This window comes from Desmodus rotundus, chromosome 4 (assembly GCF_022682495.2).
Source record: "Desmodus rotundus isolate HL8 chromosome 4, HLdesRot8A.1, whole genome shotgun sequence".
Lineage (NCBI taxonomy): Eukaryota > Metazoa > Chordata > Mammalia > Chiroptera > Phyllostomidae > Desmodus > Desmodus rotundus.
This window is the reverse complement of record NC_071390.1, coordinates 53,401,499-53,428,631: the sequence shown is the minus strand read 5'-3', so window position 1 is coordinate 53,428,631 and position 27,133 is coordinate 53,401,499. Positions and strand designations below refer to the sequence as shown.

At 37.4% G+C, this 27,133-nt stretch overlaps 1 protein-coding gene and 1 pseudogene across 11 annotated transcripts in view; one reads left to right on the top strand and one right to left on the bottom strand.

Moving 5' to 3' along the window:
* Positions 1-27,133, bottom strand: part of KAT6B (lysine acetyltransferase 6B) — a 182,622-nt gene that overhangs the window by 65,584 nt on the left and 89,905 nt on the right. For all 11 annotated transcript variants that reach the window (XM_053922608.2, XM_053922612.2, XM_053922615.2 and 8 more), the window contains exon 4: positions 1,673-1,781. In XM_053922608.2, the coding sequence (XP_053778583.1) occupies positions 1,673-1,781 (109 nt within the window). The remainder of the gene's footprint in view (positions 1-1,672; positions 1,782-27,133) is intronic.
* On the top strand, positions 18,745-18,839 carry LOC128780780 (small nucleolar RNA U3; annotated as a pseudogene).

Genomic DNA, 27,133 nt, shown 5'->3' with positions numbered 1-27,133 from the left:
GCCTTTGAGTCAGGTCCAGAGAGTTGCGGAATCACATATAGCCCATCCAGTCAAACCTTCCTAAGAGGAAGAGGAGTCATTACACAACACTGCCATGCCCCAGCGTGAGGCATTTTCTCCACTCAAGCAGCGAGCAGCTGTCAAAAGTGGCGATAAGATTTTAAACCATCTGCAGCAACTAAGGACAAAATATCAAAACATGCCAAATAATTGGCTAGCATTTATACTACACTTACCAAAGTTGCTGCAGATCCCATGCCCTCGCATTTAACTCCCACAAAGCCCAAGAGGGTTAGGTGCTAATTTTCTAATGAAAAAACTGAGGCTCAGAATGGTTAATGAATTAACTCAAGGTAGAGGAGATGGGCTGTTGCTGGCTCTCCAGTTTGCTCTAAACCACTAGACAACACTGATTTCCTCGATGTTTTGCAGGTTTGTTAAGTGTTTTTAAAGATAACTACCACTATAGAACTAGTAGTTGGTGGTGAATTCTAAAACAACACTTTGAGGGGAAAAGTTTCAGTAAGCTGAAAGGAGGAAAATTTACAGATTAACACACAAAGATTAACTTTAAAAACCCAATAAATGCCACTCAATCTGTTGATATATGTGTATTTAAGTATGTGCCCTGGCTGGTGTAGCTCAGTGGATTGAGAGAAGGCTGCGAACCAAAGGGTCGCCAGTTCGATTCTCAGTCAGGGCATATGCCTGGGTTGAGGGCCAGGTCTCCAGTAGGGGACTCAGAGAGGTAACCACACATTGATGTTTCTCTCCCTCTCTCCTTCCCTTCCCCTCTCTCTAAAAGATAAATAAATAAAATCTTAAAAAAAATAAGTATGTACATATGTGCATACACAGATACATAACATATAACCATATACACATCTCAGCTACACAACTATCACCTGCTTAAGAAGAGGAAGACTGGCCTGGTAAGACAAATTCTTTTACTGTAAGCAATCTGACCTTTAATTTCCATTATAAAGCTGGAGGTGTGGTCTTAAAATGTCATGTTGAGAAACAGGCAGAAGTGACAGCTACCTTGAAAGCATCTGGGGGTACTGCAATTTACCAGGGGTCCAGGGTCCCTACCCAGCATTCCTTGATTTCAATATCACCCTCTACACAAACCACTCTTCCTATCTAATTCTACGCAATCTGAATTTCCTTCATGCCTGATGATTTCTTGATTTTATCATTGCAGTTTCCAGAAGACTGTCCCTTTCATTTAGAGTCACACAGAGCTGTGATGTAATATTATATTTCACCAGTAGGTGTCATGACCTGAAACACTATATTTTCCAACTCAAATATCTCTTAATTGAGACTTCAGGTTATAGAAAACACGTGATTCTAGTTGGGTCCAGCTTGAAAACTTAGACTTCTCCTTACTGAATCTGCCTGCAAAGGAGAATAGTCCACATTGAATTACCAATGCTGGTATGAAATCAAAGCTTAATTATAAATATTAATATAAAGTATTATATAAACATATATACCTTCATGTCAGTGCTAATATACTTCTTTCTCCCTTTCTGCACTTACTTTTAAAAATTTAAAAGGTATGCTATTACCAAATGATTGCTTGAAAGAACAAACACAGTTCCGACAGAGAAAGAGCAGGTAGCTCTAATGGGGAGCCACTGTACAAACACGAAAAACACCAACTCACCACTACTGCCACAGTCTGCACAAGAAAGGAGTTCTTCCGGTTTCTTTTCACGATTTGATTCTTTAGTCCCCAAACAGAAGCTACATATTGGAATGGGATCAGCACGGGGCTATGACAATTAAAATGAAAAAATATTGTTAGTTTTCCATTTCAAAATTAAAAACAAAACATTGAAGTCAAAAGCTTCTTACCTATTTCTTTAACAAAGAAAAACTGCTGAGTAAGGTATTCAAATCAACATTTTCTGCTAATAAAAAATCTCTTAAATTATTTAATACTAAAGTATTTATTACCTGAATAATGTTTTTAAGTATAATAATGAGGTTCAGAAGTAATTTTTGTTAAATCAATAAAATCTATATATAGTATAACTTTCCATTAATGAACATTAAGGATTCACCTGAAATCTCATATCGTTCCCATAATCTATTTGCTTAAATAATTGATTCATCTGTGTATTCAGTATTCTAGATTATGTATATCATCTTTTTAGGTCAGATTGTTTAGCTGAACTTTATCAAAATTATCAAAAAAAAGTATTGGTATTTTGAGATGACATAATAACGGAATTAGAACTAAGCAAGAATTTAAAAATTCTGTAGGATCACTTGAAAAGATCAAAAGATCATTAACAAGGCCTTCCTGGCACCAAGATATTCAAAAGTAAGCCACATGATGCCACACACAGGACATAAACTCTCTCGGTCTTTGACACTCCCACTTTAATAAAAGAATAACAAAACATTTGCCTAACCCCCTGCACCTTTTAACTCCAAGGAAATTGCTTTGAACGACGTCTAAATCTGCATGCATTCTGTGTCTCCACTGTTACTTATGACGACCAGCAACTAGTATTCGCATCCATACGAATAGCTGACTATGCCTACAGATCTGGTCACATTTATTTTGAACAACCAAAACTGTATGAAAACTAAAATTTTTTGCATATTCCAAGCCTTCACACATGTTGTCTGCCAGCCATCTGAATGCAACTATAATGTATTTATATGTGAATCTCATGAATCAAAAATTCAAAGCAAGAAAACTTAGTATAATCAGAAATTTTTTTAATGTAAACCTAAAACAAGATTTTGCTAGGTCTTTCTAAATATACATCAGCAAGGAATAAACATCATTTTTTCAGCTGTTCTATCCCAAATGCCTAATACATTGCTTGATGCATAGTAGGCACACAAAATGTATTGGCTAACTGAATAAATGAAAGAAACATATGTTAGTTTAACAAAAAAAAAACCCTCATCTCAAAGATATTTCAAATCGTTATGATTCCAACAAATGTCTTGGTTAGCTGTGACAACATGCCATCAAAAACCAGAATCTATCTTATGACCAAGCATTTGCAAAATTGTTGAATATGACTGTTAATTTCATCTTACAATATGTGTTCATTATCTTGCCCTTATTTGCAGTGTAGTGTGCTCTTTTAATATGCACAGGCTTTTTACTTTCTGAGGTAGCTATGCAAATGTCTTTTTGAGGCCCCAGTTAAAAAACAGAGTATAAAACACTTTGTACTAGAAGAACCAAAAAAGACAAGCTATAACAAATTGGTCACTGACTCCAGCCACAATTTTTTAAATGCCAGATAATCAGCACTGCGTAATTATGGATCCATAGTTACTACTTGCAACTGCTCAACTGCAGTACCTTGGGAACACTTTTGTTCCTTTAAATAGCAATTAAAAGAACAATCTGGTTTTAAAATGACAACATTCCCCTGATAGATTCTAGCTAAAACCAGGTCCTTGTACTAATGGGATTCCTGCTTTCATTTGATATAACAATGCTCAAGCCATCGCTGCCATCCTTGCAGGGATAAATAATTTACAAAATGTCACATATCATTCATGCAATGAAACAAATCCAAACCTGCAATCCCATTTGTCTTTCCCAGATGAATTTTTAGCTGTAAGAAAGACATGGCCATCAGCCAGCATTCATGCTCATTTTTCGTTTTTAACTAAAGGTAACACAAAGGACAAAGGTTGCTAGTAGTTCAAGACCAGAAAGACTGATGTCCCATACTCTGCCCAATAACAGAAAGCATAGATGCTATCACTCTACGCTGCATTCAAGTGAACCCCACCACGCTGATGAATGCTCACCACCATTTATTTTAGGGATAACTATCTCACAATATTCTATAAAACCACTGCATTATACAGAAATGCCTGCCCTGCTGAATTATTGATAATTCAAAGCACTTTTTCTGCTAACCTCAGTACAGCCAAGTCAATTAACTTTAAAAAAAATTGTCACTTGTACGAAATGAAACTTTTACAGTAATGCATGTAAATGGGCCACAGAATTATTGATTCACTATTCTCAATCAGACCACATATAAACTTTCGAAAATCATCCCTGGCAACAGATTAAAATGGACTGCAGTCAGAAACAGGTTTCAATTCATGGCAGCTCGATTCTGCGCAAGTCCACTTCAGACAAATCGTATTTAAGAAGCCTGTAAATATCTCCCAACTCCTTCCTTTGAAATGTCACAAAGTCACCTAACCTGTTGATCACATTTGCCTGTCAACATGCCTGAATATTTCAAGCTAATTTCGAGAATGAGCACCCATGAGCAGATTTAAACTCTGCGGACTGCTTAGGAAGCATGTCCTGCTTCTCTCCAATGATATGGTCATGGGGTCGCTTCAAGGTTAGAGGCCACTCATACACTATCTCGTTTAATCATTTTAACAACCCTGCCAGGAATGTATGTTACTGCACTCATTTTAGTCAAAAAATTGCGGATCTGGGAAGTTAAGTAACTTTTCTAAAGTTGCACAGGTTCATCTGCGGAGTTGGGATTTAAACACAAGTCAGCCCTCTCTAAAGGCCATTTCCTCACCTGTTCTACCCGCCACCACCCTTGTCTCCTCTCAGGAAAATATTTAAAAAGTATCTCTCTATCAGTGGCAATAACTTCACTAATATACTCATAATCTTTTCCATTTAATTTCTCCTATTACCAATGGCATAAGCTTTTAAAACTATTTAAAAAGCATCTATTAATATGCAATAGATTATTACAATAGAGAAAAGGTACCTTTACAGTGAAGAAATCTGGTAGACATCACTTTAACCGAGTTATCAAACCCATCACCAATGTGGGACAGACGGACACCATGCGCCTCCAGAGCATTACACTGAAGGCCTCAGCACTGCTATGCAGTGTTCCTCTTGGAAATATCTACCTCGAATCTAATCATAGGGAAGCAATCAGGCAATTCCAAATCTAGGGACATCCTGTAAAACAGCAGGCCAGGACTCTGCAAAAATGTCAGTGTCAGATAAGACCCAAAAAAGCACAGAACAAATTCAGGTGACTAAAGTGGCATGAAAACCAAATACAGCCCCAGCTGGTGTGGCTCAGTGGATTGAGCGTCAGATGCAAACCAAAGGGCCACTGGTTCGATTCCCAGTCAGGGCACATGCCTGGGTTGCGGGCCAGGTTCCCCAGGGTGGGGCGTGCAAGAGGCAACCACACATTGATGTTTCTCTCCCTCTCTGTCTCCCTCCCTTCCCCTCTGTCTAAAAATAAATAAATAAAATCTTAAACAAAAACAAATACAATTCATGATTCTTGCTTGGATTCTGATTTTTATTTATTTATTTATTTTTATTCTGAATTTTAAAAATACCCACAGGTATAAAGAATATTATTTAGATAATTATGGAAATATGTACTAATAGTAAACAATATATAAACTAGATATAATTTTTTTGAGTGAACACAATTGTGATTATACAGGAGAATGTCCTATAGCAAGCATTCTTAGAGGAGTTGAGTGTGGAAATATTTTAAAGTTAAGTGCCATGATGTCTATAACTGAAGTTCAAATGATGCAGGGGGGAAAAAAACACTATCTGTATTTGTGTGTGTGTGAGTGTGTGCAGAGAAGGACAGAGAAAGCAAATATGGCAAATGTTAATGGTTAGTGCGTCTATGTAAAGGGTACTTGGGTATCTTCACTGTATCATTTTTTCCATTCTCTCAATGTTTGCAACTTTCCAAACAAAACATTGAGGAAGAAAGCCTACCCCTTCCATTGTCAAAAATAAAAAATAAATCTAGAATAAATTATTGTGTAGTTGGATTACAAGCATTTATAAAATAATCAATCCAATTACCAAGTCACAAGTAATACAGAGGACAGAGAAAGGTGTCGATCCAGTTTATAGCAGGGGATACAAGAACCAAAACTCTTCAGGGAAATGACCCAGTTTCATCAACAAATAAATTAAAAGGGAGACAGAGTGAGTAAGCAAGGCTTATCAGGCAATCATAATGAATAGTCCTTATCTTGATCATGATAATTTACAAATAAATTGTAAAAGTAAACAAAATTGCTTGACCTAGTGAGGGAACTGGGACTAGTCAGCCTTGGAGAGACCGTTGGGAGGGGACCAGCTGGGTGTCCTCACTCAGGGGAAAGGGTCAGAATTGTGCTCCATGGTTCCAGAGCACAAAACAAGACCAACTGAGGTTATTTTAGTGAGTTAAACTTTTCAATGGAGCTGTCCAGCAATAGAATGGATTGTTTTTTCCCTGTCTCCTTTATTAATGTATTTATTTATTTCATTCCAAAAATTTCAGCCAAACATACGTAACATAAAATTTACCACTTCAACCACTTTTCAGGAGACAGCTCAGTGGCATTAAGCCTATTCATATTATTGCACAATTATTATCAACTCTCAGCACCATCCATCTCCAGTACTTTTTCACCTTCCCAAACTGACACTCTGTCCCCATTAAACACTAACTCCCCATTTCCCCTTCCCCAAGTCCCAGGCAACTACCCTTATACGTTCTGTCTCCAGGTTTGACTCCTACAGGCACCTCATATAAGTGGAATCACACAGTCTTTCTGGAATAAATTATTCCTGAGGCACCTGGAGGCTCCAATAATCAGAAGACCATGGAGAGGCTGAATGGCCCCTCCAGGATGGTGAGGATGCCACAGCAAAGGAGGCTCACACAAATTGGGGACCTGGGACCCTTCAAAGATCCTTTCCAGATTAAATATTTTAATGGTTTCGTGGCTGGCTAATCTCTAAGGCCTTTCCCATCTCATCTGTAATTTTTTATTGATTCTATTATACTTAAAAGGACATTTTAAAGAGTCTTCAGGACCCTCAACCTCAAAATAAAATAGCTTCTTCTTAAGAAGCAGTCTTTAAATACAAGACAATGCATTTTTAAGAAGTTATGTATTTGCTTATGGTTACTTTTGTTTGTGCCATGAAGGAAACAACCTGTTTGTTAGTCTTGCTAGTCAAAGTAACTGGACAAAAATAGTGAAAGCCCACGCACTCGATCAGAGCCAGGGGAGTCCAGGCTCACATTCTCTTTCTGACGAGGACACAGAGAAGGGGTGTTGTTTCCGTGGCCTCCACTCACAATGATCAGGGGTGTCGCCCTATGGATTCATCTTGAGTCACCATGACTGTCTCGAATCTACTTATAAAAATACCATTTTAGTATTTGCAAGTGTTAAAAATAATTCAGCATTTTTCATTCACCTATTCCTACTTGTATCATGGAAAGACCTAGATTTCCTCATTTGTAAAAGGGCACAATAATGTCCATGGTTGTTTAGCTCCAGGGCTGCTAAAGTTCAAACGTGTGTGTGAAGTACTTTGTAAACTATAAAGTTCTATCCAAATATTGTTACAATTATTGCAATATTCACTTTGGCTATAAAAACAAAAAGAGCAAATAAGCCACTTCAAGTCCTTAATAAATAAAGATCAACACAAATGAATTGTTCTGGAGTTTAGAATTACTCCATAAAAGACTTTGATTCTGTGAGCTCCCATAATAAATACTAATCTTAAAGGGTTTTTTCCTTTTAGTGAATTAATCAGGGAGTACAGGAACAGGGTAGAAAATGCCTCAACGAGAATCAAGAGGCCTGTAACTGATTTAATAAAAGGAAAGCTCAATGTAAAAGAAAAAGGTGTCAAGGAAAGAAAAGCACAAATATAAAATCGTAAATGAATAATACCACCACAAAATGAACAAAGAGGAATATAAATCCTTTACACCCAAGTATCAAACAAGTATAGAATGTTCTCTACACTTGACCTCAGACAACTCAATTCAATGATTCCAAAAGAGGTTGTTTGAAAGAGCTGTTTTAAGAGTCTTCTGTATAGCCTCTTTAATTTGTACCCCCCTTTATCATTCTGCACTGAAATTTGAAGTTTAAGTAATGCTGTGCCATTTACTGAAATGCTTTCCTCAAGTGTCTTGCTTGTGCTAAACACAAACCCTGCGAGACAGGGCTGGTGGTTGTGTCTCCATTTTACAGGTAAGTTAAATCCTCCATAGGGTCACGTAACGATGAAGACAGAGGGACCCCAGCCTGCTGACTCCAAGCCCTTTGCTCTTTCACTTTCCCCGTGGTGGTCCCTCATTTCGTTTGGAGCTTGATTCAGATAGCACCTTATCAGAGAGGCAATCCTTACCATTCTCTCTGAGATTGCACTCAACCAGCACCACTCTGGATCCTCCAGGTCTTACTTTGTTTTTCTGCACTGCAGTCACTACCATCTGACAAATTATGTATCAGTTATTTCTCTATTTTATTTCACTTAACTAAACTACAAAAGCTCCGTCAGAAGGGCAGAGACTTTGCTCATTGCTGCAGCTTGCAGCCTCAAAGTACGTTTGTTGAAACAATGAATGAACAAATGAACAAACTGCTTTTGGGTTAGGAACTGGTTCCTCTGGTTCAACAGGTCCCAAAATAGGGCTACTTTCTTTACTTTAAGTATCCTTAATGACTGCAGCGTGACATGTGAAGCAACCAGTGATGGCCGGGGCGTTCCATCGCTATGGTTCCATGGCTATCTAATCTGAAGACCTTTATTCTACTCTGACTATTTATAATGAGTGACACTTATGTTCGGACATAATTGCACTTCCCTGGGTATGCTCTAACAAGACAGAATTAAAAATCTGAAAGCAGCTGGGAGGAAAATTATCTCACCACTACTACCACAAATATTAACTATTAGGGCTTGCTCAGTAATAGTCACTTTAGGCTGCATGTAAAATGAGATTTGGGGCCACGCCTAGCAGCAGTCCCTAATTGTGACCCCTTTCTTTCCCTCTCAAGAAAGAATACAAGTAAAAAAATAAAAAATAAAAGCAGCCAAGGAAGATAAATACGCTGTAGTGAGAGTAACGCAATTATAACAAAAGCATGAATCTCTTAAATCTATTTTTTAAAAAGCATCTTACAAATTTTGGTGCTTTGTTATCAGTAATGAATTACCTTCCTCGAACTGCACAACTGCTAGCGCTGGGACAACAGAGGCTGAAACTGCTGGTGGTGTTTTCAGGGTAACACTGTGTGTGTGTTTGCCACTTCAGCACTACACTTGACACTTATCTAATAAAGAACTAGACTTCATTTCTTGCCACTTAACCCACTTATTCAACTGATGTCTGTCTGAACAGATCAAGCACATTCCTAATTAGGACAGAGATCATACACACAGGATTTTCCTCTATAGCAATCCGCTGAGATGCAGTCTTTGGAAATGCACTAACTCTAAAAGTAGAGACTTCCTGTGATGATCTGAATAGTCTTGTTTTTTTCAGAGTGTTCTCTTGTTCCCTTTGGCACGTGCTGTAAGTGTGGTCAGTGCAGTCATTCCTCCACAGGGGGGTTTGGTGACCAGCAGCCCTCGCAGCAGCACCCAGGGCTACTCCAGGTCCTTCCGGCACAACAGGACTGTTTACAACATGCCCATCGCCATTTTCTCTACACTCAGTATGCTTTTGTTTTATTCGAAGGCTATTCTTACAATTCTGTCATGAATTCTGACCTAAATAGATGCCTGAATAATTTTTTCCAGAAGATAATTGGAGATATACTTATTATAAGGCTTTTCACAGGCAACAATTTTACAATAATTTTACTCTCGCCATATAGATTTTTATTGTATCACCTTCCCTGCTCATTATACTTCTCTGTGGGTAATTGGTTCTGTGAGGGAGCACTACATCATTCCCACTGGCTCTGAATTGAGTTTCTGTATTACTCTGGGCAAAAGGATTTACTATTGCTAATGTATGGAGATCTTGAATGTGGCTGCTGTATTTTACCTCCTGTCACAGTGAAGAGGGATCTCCATATTTTAAGAGTGACAACAAGTAAATTAAATCTAATAAAATAAAAATATTTAAAAGCATCCCTACCCATATCAATAAACACATCACTTCTTTTTTCACTTAAAAAATCACTGAGAAACAAAAACAGTATCAATGACCACATACTAGGAAATTCCCACAATCAAAGGCTGGTTCAGAGTATAAAATAAAAAAAGCTCAGCCACAAAGGAAAGAGAAGGAAGACTTTCTGAGAACATCAGCCACAACAGTTATCAATTGTGTGGAGCTAATTAAAATGCTCACATTGTATCCTATAGTCTAGAACTTGTTCTAATTAGGCAGGTGTGCCATTTATAAGAGTGCTGATTAAAGAAAGTGATTCTTCTAGTGGAAGGAAACAAATCTAAGCCCTGTGTACTGCATTTAACAATAACATCTCATTTGTTCTTTTTGGAGGGCCGGGGTGGGGGGGAAAGATAATGAAATGAAACTGTCTTCCCCAGGGTCTTTAATTTCTTATCTGGACAGGGACTTGGCTTTTTAAGATTTCATTTCAAAGTCTCTCCTCCACCCCTACCATTAGAAACTGTAGATATGGCATTTATCTTCTTAAAAGGGATCAAAGTCTGATTCAACACAGCTGGAAATTCAACACATGGTCACACTAAGTCTGTTTAGGATTTATAAACTATTCTCTTTGCCAAGCATGTCACGATATTAGGAAATAATATAAACCTTACTCTAGATTTGGAAAAATAAAAATTTTAAATCCACTCATATTCAAGTGTCACAAATCTGTAATGGTTTCTCTTTTTTCTTTATTTTTTAAGAGAGGTTCACAGCAAAATTGAGAGAAAGGTACAGAAATTTTCCATATGCCCCCTTCCCCCACTGTCGCCACCCACCACCAGTGGTACCTCTGTAAGGACTGATGAACCTACACTGACACACCATTATCACCCAAAGCCCACAGTTTACACCAGGGTTCTCTCTTGGTATTGTTCATTCTATGGGTTTGGACAAATTTATGATGACATATATCTACCATTATGGTATTTTATCATACAGAGTATTGTCACTGCCCTAAAAAACCCCAGTGCTCTACCTACTTACTTCTCCCTCTCCCTCTCTAACCCCTGGCAACCACTGATTATTTCTTTACTGTGTCCACAGGTTTTGCCTTTTCCAGCATGTCACATAGTTAGAATCATACAGCTGGCCTCCTTGGTTGCCCCAAGGCATTTGTTTTAACCTAGATGTGGTGGCTACAAGCCCACCTAGGCATGATGTGAATGCAGACGTTCTCATTACCAATTCCACCAAGAGAAAAGCTCCATTAACTGCTCAGAGGAGACCTGGGCAACTTGATTGTAATTAGATCCACACAGGGAAGTACAATAGAATGAAGAGTTGAGACATAGGTAGGTGGACATTATTAGCTAGAAAAGTCATATCTTACTCACTTTCTCAATAATACCAACACCACCTCTGACAATAGTCTGCATTTACAGAGATTTACATGACATTTGAAATGCATGCACTATTCAATAAGTTACTAATATTTACTCAGCACCCAAGTATGCCAAGTAGAATATAATTGGTACTCCAAGCGCTTGCCCTCACAGAACCAATAAAAGCAGGGAAATTCTATTACCAACCTTAATTCTCAATTGCTCTGTGGCCACATAAACCTCTGATGTACAGAATTTCCATGCCCCTGACCTTTCTGTTTTTGTTTCCCTCACTTTCAGACTACCTTTGACCCTTTCAATTACAACAGTCATAAGCAAGAGGAAAAGAGGATTGCCTGGATGATTACTGCCTGAATGTCAAGGGCTCTGACCTTGTATTTGGACTCTACCCTAAACCCCTTTGTGGTGAGTGGAGATTCTAGGTCTATAAAGGCTTTTAGGCCAGGCGCCATCCCAGCCCTTAAGGGAACATTATTGGTTTGACACTCTGTGGTGCAGGCAGTGTGGGAGCTGCAGAACACAGAAGCCCCTCTCCTACTGATGCAATGCAAGAGCAAGGTCAGGAAAAGAAACACCAGAGGTGAGAGGCTCTCCCCCCAGGGCAAGGATTTTTAAGCTCAATTTCCCAAGGCTTCAAGAGTCTACAGAAGCCTACTAAAGGGTACATAGTAGGTGAAAGAAAGCTCTTTATTTTTGTGAAATCATTTATTTTTGGCATCTTTTAAGTCAAAATTTAGTACAACACTGTGAGGTCTTTGAGAGAGATACATGATTAGTTTATCTTCACCACATATAATAAAGAACTATACACAACCTTAAATGTTTGACTGACATTTGTTGAGTATGTATTGGGTTGGCCAAAAAGTTCATTTGGTTTTTTCCATAAGATGGCTCTAGTAGCAGCTAGTTGTCTTTAAATTGCTTCATTTGAAACAATTTTGTTACATTATATTGTGTCATATCATGGTGTATTTTAAAAAAAGTATCAAAATTGGCGAATTTTTGTGCAGCCATTTTAATACTGAAGATGGAATAATATATGCAATATTTTCAGTGTATTATGCTTTATTATTTCAAGAAAGGTAAAAATGCAACTGAAACACAAAAACAGATTTGTGCGTGTATGGAGAAGGTGCTGTGACTGATCGAACGTGTCAAAAGTGGTGTGCAATTTGTCTTGGTACTATGGACATTTTGGCCAAATAATTCTTTGCTGTGGGGCTCTTATGCATTGGAAGATGGTTAGCAGCACCCCTGGCTCCTACCTACTAGAAGCCAATAGCGGGAGATAGCCAACATACTCAAAATATCCAAATCAACAAAGTTATTGTGAAAATGAAAAACAAGTCTATTATTTTATGGAAAAAACTAAACAGACTTCTTGGCCAACCCAATAAAAGCGATATTAATTCTCATACTTTGTACTTTCTCATCATTTTCTAAATTATATTCTACTTTAGCACATAAATGGTAAATAAAGAAATAATAATAGAACAGCACATGGTTAGAGGAAAAATAAACACTTTAAATGTTTGTCCATTTACAACCTTCACATCTACCTACTCACATTTTTTAAATTGTAAAATACACATTACATAAAATGAACCATTTTAACCACCTTTTAAAAGATTTTGTTTATTTATTCTTAGAAAGAAGGGAGGGGAGGGAGAAAGAGAGGGAGAAAAACATCAGCGTGAGAGAAAAACATGGATCAGTTGCCTCTTCTACATGTCCCAACTGGGACTGAGCCTGCAACCCAGGTACGTGACCAGAATTGAACCAGCAAACTTTCGCTTTGCAGGCTGATGCCCAACAGAGCCACACCAGTCAGGGCCCGTTTTAACCATTTTTAAGTATAAAGTTCAGTGGCACTAAGTGCATTCACACTGTTGTACAACTAAGTTAAGGTATATTTTAAAGAGTTTTAAATACATGCATATACTCACATAACCTACACCTCTACCAAGAACAAATCCATAACTAGAAAGTTCTCTCCTGCCTTTTCCCAGTCAATCCCTTGCTACTCTCCTTCCCAAGTAGTCACTGCTCTGATTTCTACCATCATAGTTTGGTTTGTCTGTTCTAAAATTTCATAAATGGCACCAGACACTAAAAGAGTATCTTTCACTCACCATATTGTCATACTCATTTATACCATCACATATACCAGTAATTCATTTCTCTTTATTACAGAGTTGGATTTGATTGTAAAATATACAAACATTTGTTTATTCTTTCATTAAGTTGTATTCAGTTTAGGGCTAGAATGAATAAAACTGTTTTGAACATTCTTGTAGAAATACTTGTATTTTTTTGGATATGTGTTTTCATCTCTCGTGAGTAAATACCTAGGAGTGGAACTGGTGGATGGTAAGGTAAGCTAGATGCAGTACTTCATTAAAAACTTCTAGCTAGGTCAATTTTTAAAAATGCTAATTATCAACATTTGGAAATAAGAAGGGGTATCACTACAGATCTTGAAGATATTAAATGATGGGAAATATTACAAAGAGCTTTATGCCAATAAATTAGGCAACTCGGATAAAATGAACAACTTCACTGAAAAACCAAATTAACAAAACTAACACCAGAGGCAATAGAAAGTCTAAATAACTCTATCCATTAAACAAAATGATTCCTAATTTAAAACCTCCCTACAAAGAACCCCAGGCCCGGATAGTTTTGCTGGTGAATTTATGAAGAATACAATACCAATCTTATAGGGCCTATTTCAAAAAACAGGAGGAGGAGGAAACATTTCTTAACTAATTTCATGAAGTTGGGATAATTCTGATACTAAAATCAGATGAAAACATTACAAAAAAAAAGAGTATTAAAAGAACAACCAATATCCCTCATAAACATAACCCCCTATTTATTTTTCCTCTTAAATTTTACTTTTAAAAAATCTACTTTACTGACGTGTAATTGACATGTAATAAAAAGTGCCCTTTTAAAGTTTGTACAAATCAACATAACAATTAAGTAACAGAATCCTTTTATCAAAAGCTCCCTCTAGTGCCCTGACCGGTGGCTCAGTTGGTTGGAGCATTGTCCCCATACACCAAAAGGCTGAGGGTTTGATTCTCAGGGCACAATAACTAGGATGCCGTTGGGTTACGGTGGTTGGGGTGAGCATGGGAGGCATCCGATTGACGTTTCTCTCTCACACTGATGTTTTCCTCTCTCTCTCTAAAAATCAATAAACATCTACTACAGTGATGATTTAAAAAATATTCCCTCTACCTCTTTGGCAGTCTAGCCAACTACCTATCTGCTTTCTATCACTATAGATTATTTTGTCCGTTCTAGAATATCATATATGAAATCATACAGGATACACTACTCTTTTGTGGCTTCCTTATGCTCAGCATGCTTTTGACATTCATCCTTGTTCATGTAGGAGTAGTTTATTCTTTTTAATGCTATATATTATATTATATTATATTACCCAAATTAGTTTTATATTATATCAGTATATCCAAATTAGTTTGTCCATTCACCTGTTAATGGACATTTGCAACTCTGTAACAAGTTTTGAGCTCTATGAATCATGCTAATTTAAACATTCATGTAAAAGTGTTCTTATATGTATGTTTTTATTTCTCTTTGGTAAATACCTAATAGTGGCACTGCTGGGTCAATGATAAGTGAAGGTTTAACTTTATAAGAAAATGTTAGTTTTTTCCAAAGAGACTGCACCATTTTAAACTGTCAGTTGCACTTGGTATTTCCAGTCTTTTTAATTTGTAACCATTCTATGGAGTGTGTAGGAGCGTCCCACTGCGGTTTTAATTTATATAGCCTTGATGGCTAACAATTTCGCATATATTTTCCTGTGCTTACTGGCCATTTATGTACTCGTTCCGTCTTCTGTACAGTGTCTGTAAGACTCTTCTGCACATCATCATGGCCCACTGCAACATATTGCCAGACCCTCGTCAGTGAGAACACTGTTGTTGCCCTAGCTCCTGAGAACGCTGCAGGCACGCAGTTTCCAGCTGTCTCTCCCTTCAGGGATTGCCTCAGCTGCAGCAAGTCATGTCATCCCAAGGACAGGCCCTTTCCTGGAGTGGCACACATCGAAGTGGTACAGTCCTCATCACTGAGCGATGCAGAAATATAAAGGTTAAGTCATCTTGGCCTAATTCTTGTCCCAAATCTCCCCCAACTCTGAAGGGTCATTTTAGCCCCAGGGCTATGTATGAAGTCAGCTGTACCACTGCTCAACATCTCCCTCTGCCCAATGCTGCTTTGTCGCCCTTACTCCCAGAGGTATTGATGACACCCACCAGGGCACCTTGGTGCCTGCTTCCTGAAGAACACAACCTATAACACCTATTTTTAAAAACTGGGTTGCTCATATTATTATTGAGTTATAATATATATTTTTCTCATTTGGTGGCTTGTCTCATTTGCCTAACAATTTCTTTTGAAAAACATTCATTTTTAATTTTTATGAGGTCCCATTCATTAATTTTTTGTCCAATCTAAGAAATCTTCACCTATTCCAAAGTTGCAAAAGCTTTATCCTACATTTTCTCTAGTTACATGGGTTTAGTTTTTTAAGTAAGTCCATTATCTATCTTTAGTTAATTTTTGTATATGGAATGAGGGTCAAGATTCACTGTTTTGCATATGTATATAGAGCTATTCCAGGGCCTCTTGTTGAGATTTTCTTCTTTCCACTGAATTAATCCTTCCATTTTGGTCTTTTTTTTTTTAATTTGTTTTGACTATTTTAGGTCCTTTGCATTACCATGTAAATTTTTAAATCATTTTGTCAATTTCTAGAAAAATCTCTGCTGGGTTCTTTTAAAAAATTACGTAAGTCTCAGGCATATAACATTATAATTCAATACCTGTACACTACAAAGTGATCACCCCAAGTTGGGCTCTTTATTAGGATTGTTGTTGACTGTACAGATATTTTAGGGAGTATTTACTCTGTAACATTACTGAATCTTCCTATCCATAAACGTGGACTTATTTCTCCACTTATTTAGGTCTTCTTTAATTTCTTTCAGCAATGCTTTATAATTTTCAGTACACATTATGTCCATATTTTGCTAAGTTTATCCCTATAAATTTTCATGTTGTTTGATGATATTGCAAATGTTATTTTAATTTCTGAATGTTCATTACTACTATCTAGAAATACAATTGGGTTTTGTATATTAACCTTGAATCCTTGCAAAATCCAGTCTAGTTTTAGTAGCCTTCTTAAAGATTCCTTAAGAGTTTCTATATAAATAATTATGTAGTCTGAAACTGAAGACAGTTTTAATTCTTTCTCACAATCTGTATGTCTGCTTCCTTCCTTCCTTTCCTCCTTTCCTCCCTCCCTCCCTCCCTTTCTTTTTCCTCCTGCCTTATTGCACTGGCTAGAAACTCAAGTATAATGTTGACTAGAAATAATGAAAGGGGACATTCTTGTCTTATTCCTGATCTTACAAAGAAATTTTTTTATTTTTCACCATTATTAATGATGTTAGCTATGGTTTTTGTTTTTTTAGATGCCTTTTGCAGGCTGACAAAGTTTCTTCTATTCCTAGTTTGCTGAGAGATTTTTATTTATTTATGTATTTGAGAGAGAGAGAGAAACATCTATTTGTTGTTCCACTTACTGATGCATTCACTGGTTGATTCTTGTGTGTGCCCTGACCGGGGATTGAACCCACAACCTTGGCATACTGGGACAATGCTCTAACCAACAGAGCTACTCGGCCAGGGCAAGGTTTTTTTTTAATCATGAATGGATTTTTAATTTTGTCCATTGCATTTTATCTATTGCGATGATCATAGGTTGTCTTCATGTTATAATATTAAACCAATTGTGCTTGTATTTCTGGATAAACCCCACTCTGGATAAACCTTGCAATATATTCTCCTTTTTGTATGTTTCTGGATTTGATTTGCTAATATTTTTTTAAAAATTATGCTTACATTCAGGAGAAATATTGTTCTATAGTTTCCCTTTTTAATATTGTCTTTGGTTAGTTTTAGAATTGGGATGTGTTTCCTTCGACTTTCTCAAATAACTTATTGAACATTTGTATCATTAAATGTTTGATAGATTTCACCATTAAAACTGTCTGCTACCTGAGCCTGGAGTTTTCTTTGTAGCACAGTTTTAAATCATGAATTTAATTTCTTTAACAGATATAAGCTATTCAGATTATCTGTCTTGCATGTCAGTTGTGGTAATTGGGCATTCAAGGAATTTTCCTATTTCATCTAAGTTACCCAACTTATTGGCATAAAATTGCCATAATATTTCCTTGTATTCTTTTTTTTAAAGTTTTTATTATGTATTTTTAGAGAGATGGGAAGGGAGGAGAGTAACTTCAATGTGAGAAACATCGACTGGCTGCCTTTTGTGTGTGCTGAACCCGTAACCCAGGCATGTGCCCTGACCAAGAATCAAACTGGCAGCCTTTTGGTTGGTGGAAGGACGTCCCATCAACTAAGCCACACCAGGCAGAGCCTTATATTCTTTTTATGTGTTCTATATTTCTTCTCCAATTCCTGGTGCCAGTAATTTGGTTTCCTTCCTTTTTAAATCAGTCTAGCTTGAGATTTCTGAATTTTATTAATGTTTTCAAAGAACTGGCTCTTAATCTCCTCTATTTACTTTCAATGTTCTTTATTTGCATTAAATGTTAATTCTAATGCAGAAACCTGATTTGTTATGATCATCACTATCATTATCATTACTATTCTAATACAACAGCCATGTGGCTAATTCAGTGACCCTCCCTGTTCCTTTGATATGGAGTAGAGAGGATCCACACATTCTACTCTGGTGCCATACCTACATTACTCTGGGAGGCTGCAGCAGAGGGCGGAACAGCTAATATTTTAGCAGAAGACCCCTACCAAGAATTGCTCTCTAGACAGTAGTTCTTAACTAGGTATGAACATCAGAATCACCTATTTAAAAATGTATATGCCTAAGTCACACCCACAGATTTTGATTCAATGGGTCTAGAATTGGCTTAGGCATCTTAATTTTTTTTAATTTTTTATTTATTTATTTTTAGAGAGAGATGCAGGGAAGGAGAAAGAGAGGGAGAGAAATGCCAATGTGTGGTTGCCTCTAGAGTGCTTCCCACTGGAGACCTGGTCTGCAACCCAGGCATGTGCCCTGACTGGGAATCAAACTGGTGACCCTTTGGTTTGCAGCCCGCACTCAATCCACTGAGCTACACCAGCCAAGGTGGCATCTTAATTTTTTAAAAGCTTCGAGGAGATTGTGGTGGTGCCCCATGTTGAAAATCATAGCTCTGAATAATTAGGACATCAGGCAGTTTATGCTCAAGAGAGTCTAAGGAATGGGAGAGGCAATACAGAGCGGTGAGGCTAATGAGAAATTTGTTGTTTACTCTTAGTAACCATGGGTCTGAGGGCTCCAGAGGCATGAGTTTCTATACAAAAAACATACTTCAAAGACTATACTTTCAGGGATCATTTCTATAGTTTGTTACAAAAAACATACTTCAAAAGTGAGGGGGAAAAGCATGAGTGTAAAAGACATGGCTTAAATCTCTTCAATACAAGAGCTATTTTGTTGATTTTAAAGTAATAATATATGGATTTTTTTTTGTTTTTTTGGGTTTTTTTAACATTCAACTAGTACAAAGACGTACAGAATAGAAAATGAGTCTTCTTCCTATGTCTGACCCCTGGACACTCAAATCCCCTAAATGGTTCATTGAAACATTTTCACTGATAGACCTAGCACATATAAACATGCAACATCTTTAAAAAATGTTGAGGTACACTAAACCAGTTTGATTCTAATCAACATTGAGGTTATAGCCTTCCCATTCTTTTGCTTCTACAAAATGTACATTTGCATGTGCAAATATACTGATACTAACAGATCTGTTATCAGACCTGGTCAGACCTTGGGGCAGAAGAGGGAACAGTGAGGGAGGGATCATAGAAAATGCCTAAGGCAGCGGAGGTAAGGCTAGCTGCCAGTGTGACAGATTTCCCTACCTGCCCCCCCATCCCTTCACCTCACCCCCTGCCCCCCGCCTGAGAAGTGGTGAGAGGACTGCACTGAGTCTTCATGGGCTTGCAAGGGTGATGGACTAAGGGAAAAGCCCCCCTACTCCCTTCTGGACTATGGAGGCAGGGGGAGGTGCAGACCTGCCAGTCCAGCCTGAAAAAGGATGTGATTGGCTGTGGAGGCGGACTGGTCAGGAGCACATGGAATTTTGGGCCAGGAAATTTAAACAGAGGGAAGGAAAAGTGCCTTCTTCTTCCCCTCACTAGTCCCTTCTCTTCCTCTGGCATGTGCGCACATGCGGGACAGAGTGCTCACCGCCATGCAGACAGAGCCCCTGCAAGGTTGGCAGTGGCCCTGGGCTACCAGAGCGGGAAGCTGCAGAGTGATAATGGCAGTGGAGGCCTCTCATGCATGGACTAGAGAGAGGGAGACTCAAGATGGAGCTGTCATCTTAGCAGCCTCGGACTACATATAAAGATGGGCCGGGACTTCTGGACACTGGTTCTGGTTCTGGGGGTGGCTGGGTTTGTCTGTATGACAGTGGCCTGGAGTCGGGGCATCCCCTGTCCCCCCAAATGGTACAACATTTTAATAAAGACCTTTTTCTTTCCCCACCAACCTTTGTCTTATGCCTGCATACGGCAGCAGGCAGCTGAGCCCTACTTTTATTTGGTTACAGTACATTTGGGAGAAATTCCTGGATATGAGATTGCTGGGTTTCAGAACACTGGCATTTTTATCTGCCTGGGGTTGTGCTACTGTATAGTCCTAACATACTTTATCAAATTTTTTCCTTGCCAATTTAATAGTTGAAAACTATACCATATTTTAACTTAAATTTGTTTTTCCAATCAACTTTTTAAAAAATGGACTCAAAGGTCATGTTTTGAGTCAAAAAGGATTAATTTTCCTTATCTCCTAATGTATGATAATAAGAATAAAGCTGGTAGTAACCTCCAAATTATTCAGGTGATTTTGAGGATGTGGGGCAGGGTGGTTAGGAAATGATATAGATGAATTGGTGCTTCTCAAACTTTGATTCAACAGTTCTGGGATGGGACCCTAGGATTCTACATTTTTAACAAGCTCCCAGGTGATACTGATGCTGCTGGTTGATGGCTGGTCCACAAAAAGTAATCCCCAAATTACCCGCATTCAACTTTGGGGTATGCTTTACAATTTCAATATAATGATTCACCAAAGAGGAAAAACCCTGGAGTCGATGTCCTGCAGGAGGCACTGTTATAATAGTAAGAGTAACAGTGTGGGAACAGTTGTAATAGTAGTAGCAGCAGGGGCAAACATTTGAAGAGCACTTATGATATTCAGGTAAACACTTAATGAATCATTAAAATGCCAGAAGGTAGTTACTATTATCTCCACATTACAGATGAGAAAACTGAAGTTACCTTTCCCAAAACATTGGGCTCCAGGATCACTGCTGTCCCTTTTCTCTGGTTATCAAGTTCACTACCACTATATTATTTACAATTAATGTCATCATTTTTCAAGTACACATAGGGGCAATTGTTTAACGGCCTTATTTTCTAGCTCCTGTAATCTAGCTCCTGTAAAGTCCAGCTTAGACAAATAACTAGACAGACCACTGTAACTGATCAGTCTGGGTCAAGGTCAGGAAGAATTTAAAACTATTATTTGACAATACAGACAATCTAGCCTTGGATAATCAGGACCTGCTGTGTGTTCAGAGCCACAGAGATGGTAATGTTGTTATAAATCTCTTGGCTTTATTTGTTAACTAAGGTGTGTTGGAGTGAAATAGCTTTCTTTTGAAGTTATCTGAATACTAAGTTTGGTTACAACATTAATTCCAACATTTCTGGCTTTGACGCAACATTTTATGCTTTTTAGAGATGAAGCTAAATACACAGCTCTCAGTCACAAAGCCCTGTAGTGTAACCTGATCTGAGCGGGGCACTTTAACTCCCTGCCAAATAAAAAGCATGATCGCCTTATTCCACACATACAAATACCATTCTAGGATAGGCCAATTAATCATGAATATAACTTTTCAGACATTACATAATTTCACATAGACTTGCTTCTAATGTCTGCCAAAGTAAATAGCAATTTGTATCACTAGGAATAAATCTACACTTGAAAAGAAATGAAAGTTACAAGCATAAAACAGTATAAAACTCTGGTCACCTCTTCCATGCCACCCTCCCTTATAATTTCTAATAATTTTATTTTACAAAGCTTGCATTAGTAAAATAACCTAAAATGATGTAAGCTGTTAAATTACATAAATAAATTAAAAGAGGAAAAATCCAAGTAATTTTACATTTACAAGAGTAACAACCTCTAAGATATGATTAATGGAACTAAAAATATATGTAATGAACTCTTACGCACACTGCATACTTCTGGGTCCTCCACTATTACACACACAAGAAAACATTGCTATGTGAAATCACTTATTATTATTTATAAAAGATTCAATTTTCCTATCTAAAATTACTTCTGTTTTCTAAGTAAATGTTTCACTGATACATCCCTGGGAAATCAGGATAAGTGATTAATTTGAAAGCAATCTACTGATATCTACAGTCAACATTTTCAAATATAAATAATCAACATAAGTCTGGTAAGTATTCTATTTAGAAATAAACGTACCAATCCAGGATTACCTTCAGCATGTTTATAAAATTCCTTCACAGAATGTTTACAAGTAACAAAACTAAGAAAACAAAAGCAATTAATTATCCTCATGCTCTGCTGAAGAAAACAGACTTTGGAGGAGCATGCGCCAACTCGTGACAGACCTGTCTGAACAGTCTCCCTTCTACCGTCATTGTTCTGAAGGGTGTTCTTCACGCTACTTTTTTAAAAAATTAATTTCCCTTAAAATTGGGTGGACTACTGCCTGCTTTTGAAACATTCCTAAGGAACATCGGTTGCACAGAGCACTAGGCCCCTACATATATAAGGGGCTCTGGCGCTTTTAAACAAAAGACCAAAACAAACCACTAATGCCAGACCTTTAGAACGTGTGTAGAAACAACTGGTATAGTGCTTCCCACCTTTGTTTAAGTCCTTGCCTCACCAGCCAGGATTTTGTTTTACTCTGTTTTGCATTTAAAAATGTGCACTTTTTCACTTTCTAAAAAAGAAATTATATCACAAGTCTGAATGTTTTTCCAAACTATATAACTATGTATGTGTATGCAGATGTGTGTACATATGTATCTGCATGTTTGTGTGTATAAAACATGTGAGCGTGCTCTTTCATCTTCTCTCCCCATAATAACAGCTAATACTTACTGCACGCTTACCATGTGCCAGGTACTATATAAAGTGCCTGAATTATTTCAACAATCTCAGTCCTATTAGGGAGGAAACTGTGACACAGGTTAAATAATGGGCCCAAAGGAACATAGCTGCAAGTGGCAGAGCTCAGATTCCAAGTCAGAAGGCTGATCTCAGTACCGGCTTTCTTTACCCCTGTGTGAGTCTCTAAATTAGGAACAGTAACCAGAACAGGGATGGGATATACTCATATTACACATAAGTCAAGGGCAAGGGTCATTTTGGAAGTGGGAAGTGGTTTGTTTATAATAGGGGTGGATATTAGAGGAAAAAGTCATGGGAGGTCTATTATGTCAGAGTACATGAAGAAAAGACCATCAGCAATTCTCTGCTTAATTCAAAATGACTTTTACAGAAGATGGTATTTCAGAAATTGTTTAGAACAGAAGAAAAAAAGGACAGTTTGTTGAGAAGTGAGTCAAAGAAAATGACAGTGTTGGGAGATAGCTCAAAAGACTAATGAGTTTACAACGAAGGTGCTACTTAGAGAAAGTTAAAATGAGTGGAGAGAGGGCGCACCAGCGCACGCCCGAGCTCCTGCGTTGGGGACCTAAACAGCAGATGCGGGAAATGAGATAATCCAGAGCCTGCTGGTGGCTGGCTTTGATGTATGGGGCGAACAGCTAGAGTAGATGCAAAAGGAAATGAGAAACCACTGTAAAGATTTAAGAAAGGGGTTGGCATGGTCAGGAAGTCCACGCAGCAGGAGGTAGCAGCCCATTCTAGGACCTTGGAAGAAAAGGCAAGGAGAAGAAAACAACAGGCCTAGAAGCTACTGAGTTTAGTGGATTTTATAAAGGCTAATGTTATTCTGGACAAATCTGTACGTTGAGGAGAAAAAAGTCAGCCAGAAATGGCTTTAAACTCAATGAAGTCTTCAGAAAAAAATTGCCAAGACAGAAAACTTCCTATTACATAGCTAACTGCTTAGCATTTACTGGTCATGATCATAACAGATACTGTAGACATTTTTAAACTCTCATACTACGAGGAACTATATCTCAAAACCCTTGCAATTTTTATTAGTATTTGGGCATGCTCTAAGCAAAGTTCTCTAGCCATATCACCAAAATAAAGATGATACTTTTCCAAAGAAACCTTAAATTGCCTCCTTCATTAAACCAAGGTTATCCTCAGCCAACAAGGACATATGAATAAGTTATACTCACCTGGAATGGTTAACATATGACCATACTGTTCCAAAGATACAGCTGGTTTTCTTAACAGTCTAGGTCACAGAAAGTATTAACAGTCCTCATTTAGGTAAAGTAATAAAATACAAACATTTATGGGGGGAAACAACTTTAGTAGCCTATTTATTGATTTAGATTGCAAAACTGAGTCCTTTCTAACAGCAAACAACTAGGGGAGTATGTCTAACCAATACTGAGCATCTACCTTGTAGTTGGGGCTCATGATAATCAACATCTACTCAAGCCATCAGGCAAAAATGAACAGTGACCTACATCTCTCTGAACACTGTGGAACCACCCAAACAATATTATCATTTACGATAATGACAACAAACTCAAACCCTAACTGAATGTACCAAAACCAGGGTCTCTACTCACAAGTTATTTCTTTCTAGGTTATCTCTTTTTTCCAAGAAAGTAATAGCAGGAATTAAGGCTGTCACATGCAACACTTCCTATATTGTTGTATTAGTAACACACATATGACCCAAAAGCTGGCAATGGACAGGGGATAAGCCCAAGGCCCCACAGCAGAATTAGGGGGTGTGGGACTCTGGATCTCTCCATCGGATTCAATGGCCTATTGTTACTCCAAGTAAACACTTTGCCTATCAACCTGGGAAACAATAGTGGGGAAAACGGTGTGTAAGCAGAAAGTCTCTTCTCATGAGCTACAAATTATATAAAGAATGTTTTATTTCTAATTATGGTCATATAATTACAGACACTTTAAGGAGAAGAGCCTGTTTGTTCTCCCTGGTGTGAGCAACTCACTGATTTAGGCTCTCTTGAAGCCAGCAGCCAAGTGGCAGTGGCACAGATCCAGGAGTTCCTGGAGGAGAACAGATGGACAGCTGTCCTGAAAGAAAGAGCTCCCTCATGTCGCCCAGCAATGAGATGTGAGAGCTTGATAAATACACATTCTCATTCAGGTGTTACACGTATAAAATAAAAGCGTTCACAGCATAAGTAGATACTCTTCTCATTGAGTAGCAAACGATACCATGCTTGGTCTCCTATTCTCTCATTTTCTAATGAAGCCTGCCCAAGGCTTCCTATTTTGCATAAATCCATTTCATCTAAGGATTATTTTTTAGTTTTCCATTTAGTTTGGTTAAGAGAAAATTCATATTTCATATAAGTTTTCAGAACTCGTTTCAGAAAGTTTCCAAAAGGTTGCTGGCCCACACTGTAGTAATCAAGGAATTAAGGGGCAGAATCTGCAATCCAACTTCCTGGGTTTGATTCCTAGCTCTACCATTTTCTAGTTCTGTGACCCTAGTCACATATTTGACTCCTTCTTTAATCTGTAAAATGGGAATGACAACAGTTGTGCAAATTACATGAGATCACATACATAAAGCGCCGAAGACAATGTATATAGCATGTGGTAATGCCTCAAAAGAGGTTAGCAGCTGTGAGTTATTGTTATATTTGATGTAGAGATTTTGGCCAATCCACATTTTTTGAGTACCTACTACTTAAACTGTAAAGAGCAGATTCACTATCCACTGTGCCACAAAAGATTCAAAGAATGAGAACGTATGACCGATGCCTTGAAGAGTTTACATATTACATGAGGAGAGAGCACATATATACAATTCAAGAACATGCTTTCAGACAACATAATCTCATAACCACTTGTGTTTCTTGCTTTCTTCAACAGTATATCCTGTGAAAAGTTGGCAATTCACATTCTGAAAAGCCAGTTCCTCTACCCCCTTTGAAAGTAGGGTACAGTGAACAGTTTTGAAAATTAAGCATCTCAAGAATTGTCACATATCAATTATATCTTAATAAAACTGGAAAAACAAGAAATGACCTACTTTCTTTTATGACTTCACATGGCTAAAGAAATATTTGAGCACTTATGTACAGGATACTATCATACTAAATTTCAGATTTTTGAATTTTTATTTCTTTATAGCTGTATAGATAGAACATAAAGTATGAACAGAAGTATAAAAGCTGGGTAGTCAATCCATAGAGCTTCCATAAAAAGGTAAATTTTGATGCAAATTTCAAATGAAAGATAGGAGAGATTTCAATTAGAAACAACCAGCAGAGGTTAAGGGCAGTAGTACACATGGGTGGAAAGGGGAGGGGTAATGACTGTGAAGATTAAAGTACATGGACTCAAGCAAGGATCCATACAGGAAGAGAAAAAGAAAGGAAGTCCTTTAGATGGAGAGCCAACTTGGCAAGAGCCCCAAATTAAACAACAACAACAACAAAGCCCTCCTAAGTGACCACCATATAACACCCTCGCTAGCCCAGGGCTCTTTATTTCCCTACAAAATGCTCACCACTAGTAGCTAATAAGCTATTGTCTAGGACATCCATGCACTTCTGCTTCCACCTGTTGAGTTCTATGCTTAATTATGTTTGTTTTCCAATCTGTTTATGTCAGTTATGCCTGTTACTATAATTAAATACCTTAATTAAATACTGCACTGTTATCCAACATCCAAAAAATATGTGTACAAAAAGAGTTGTAGTCTCTATGGACACTTAGTTGGATGTTTATAGGCAGACTTGACTACAGTAAAAACAAAACAAAACAAAAAAACTGTACAAAATTTAGAGGAAATTACAACCTAGAAGAATTCTTCATTCCGACTGCTTTACAAGTGCCTTTAAAGAAACTGAGACAGAAGAGTGTTGATGTATACCTTATATGTTAAAATATTTTTAAAAGTTTATATATCATTTTTATTCCTTACTTTTAACCAACTATTATTTATTAATCAAACAATTTTTATCACATCAAATAAAAAAGCTTCTACTATAATGAAATTATGTAGACTGTATAATCATTCTTGGAAGAAAATTACCAAAAACTACACCTGCATATAGGTGGAAAAATCTTGTTCAAATATGTTTTAATATATATACACACTATATTTCAATTCAGCTAAGCCTATGAGTCAAAATAATTAAATTAAATATAAACTTTGTTAAATATTTTGCCCACAAGAGTCCAATATGATTACTGAATATAAATAAACATTTGCATTGTGTAGACCCAAACTTATTTTCATTTTAGCTAATGCAAAATGAAATATTTTATATATTTTATAGAGTACCAAAGCCTAACTAGTGAGTATTTTCAAAGTATCTTAAAACAGTCAAGAAAGGATAAAAACTGCAAGAATAATCAGTCTGTAAAAAGCAATCATTTCCTAAATAATATCATTTACTACTAATCAATTTTAAGACCAAAATATTGCCATAAGGAATGGTAGATATGCTCACTTTTTTTCTTGAGAGCTTAAAACACAGGTTAGACCTAAACCT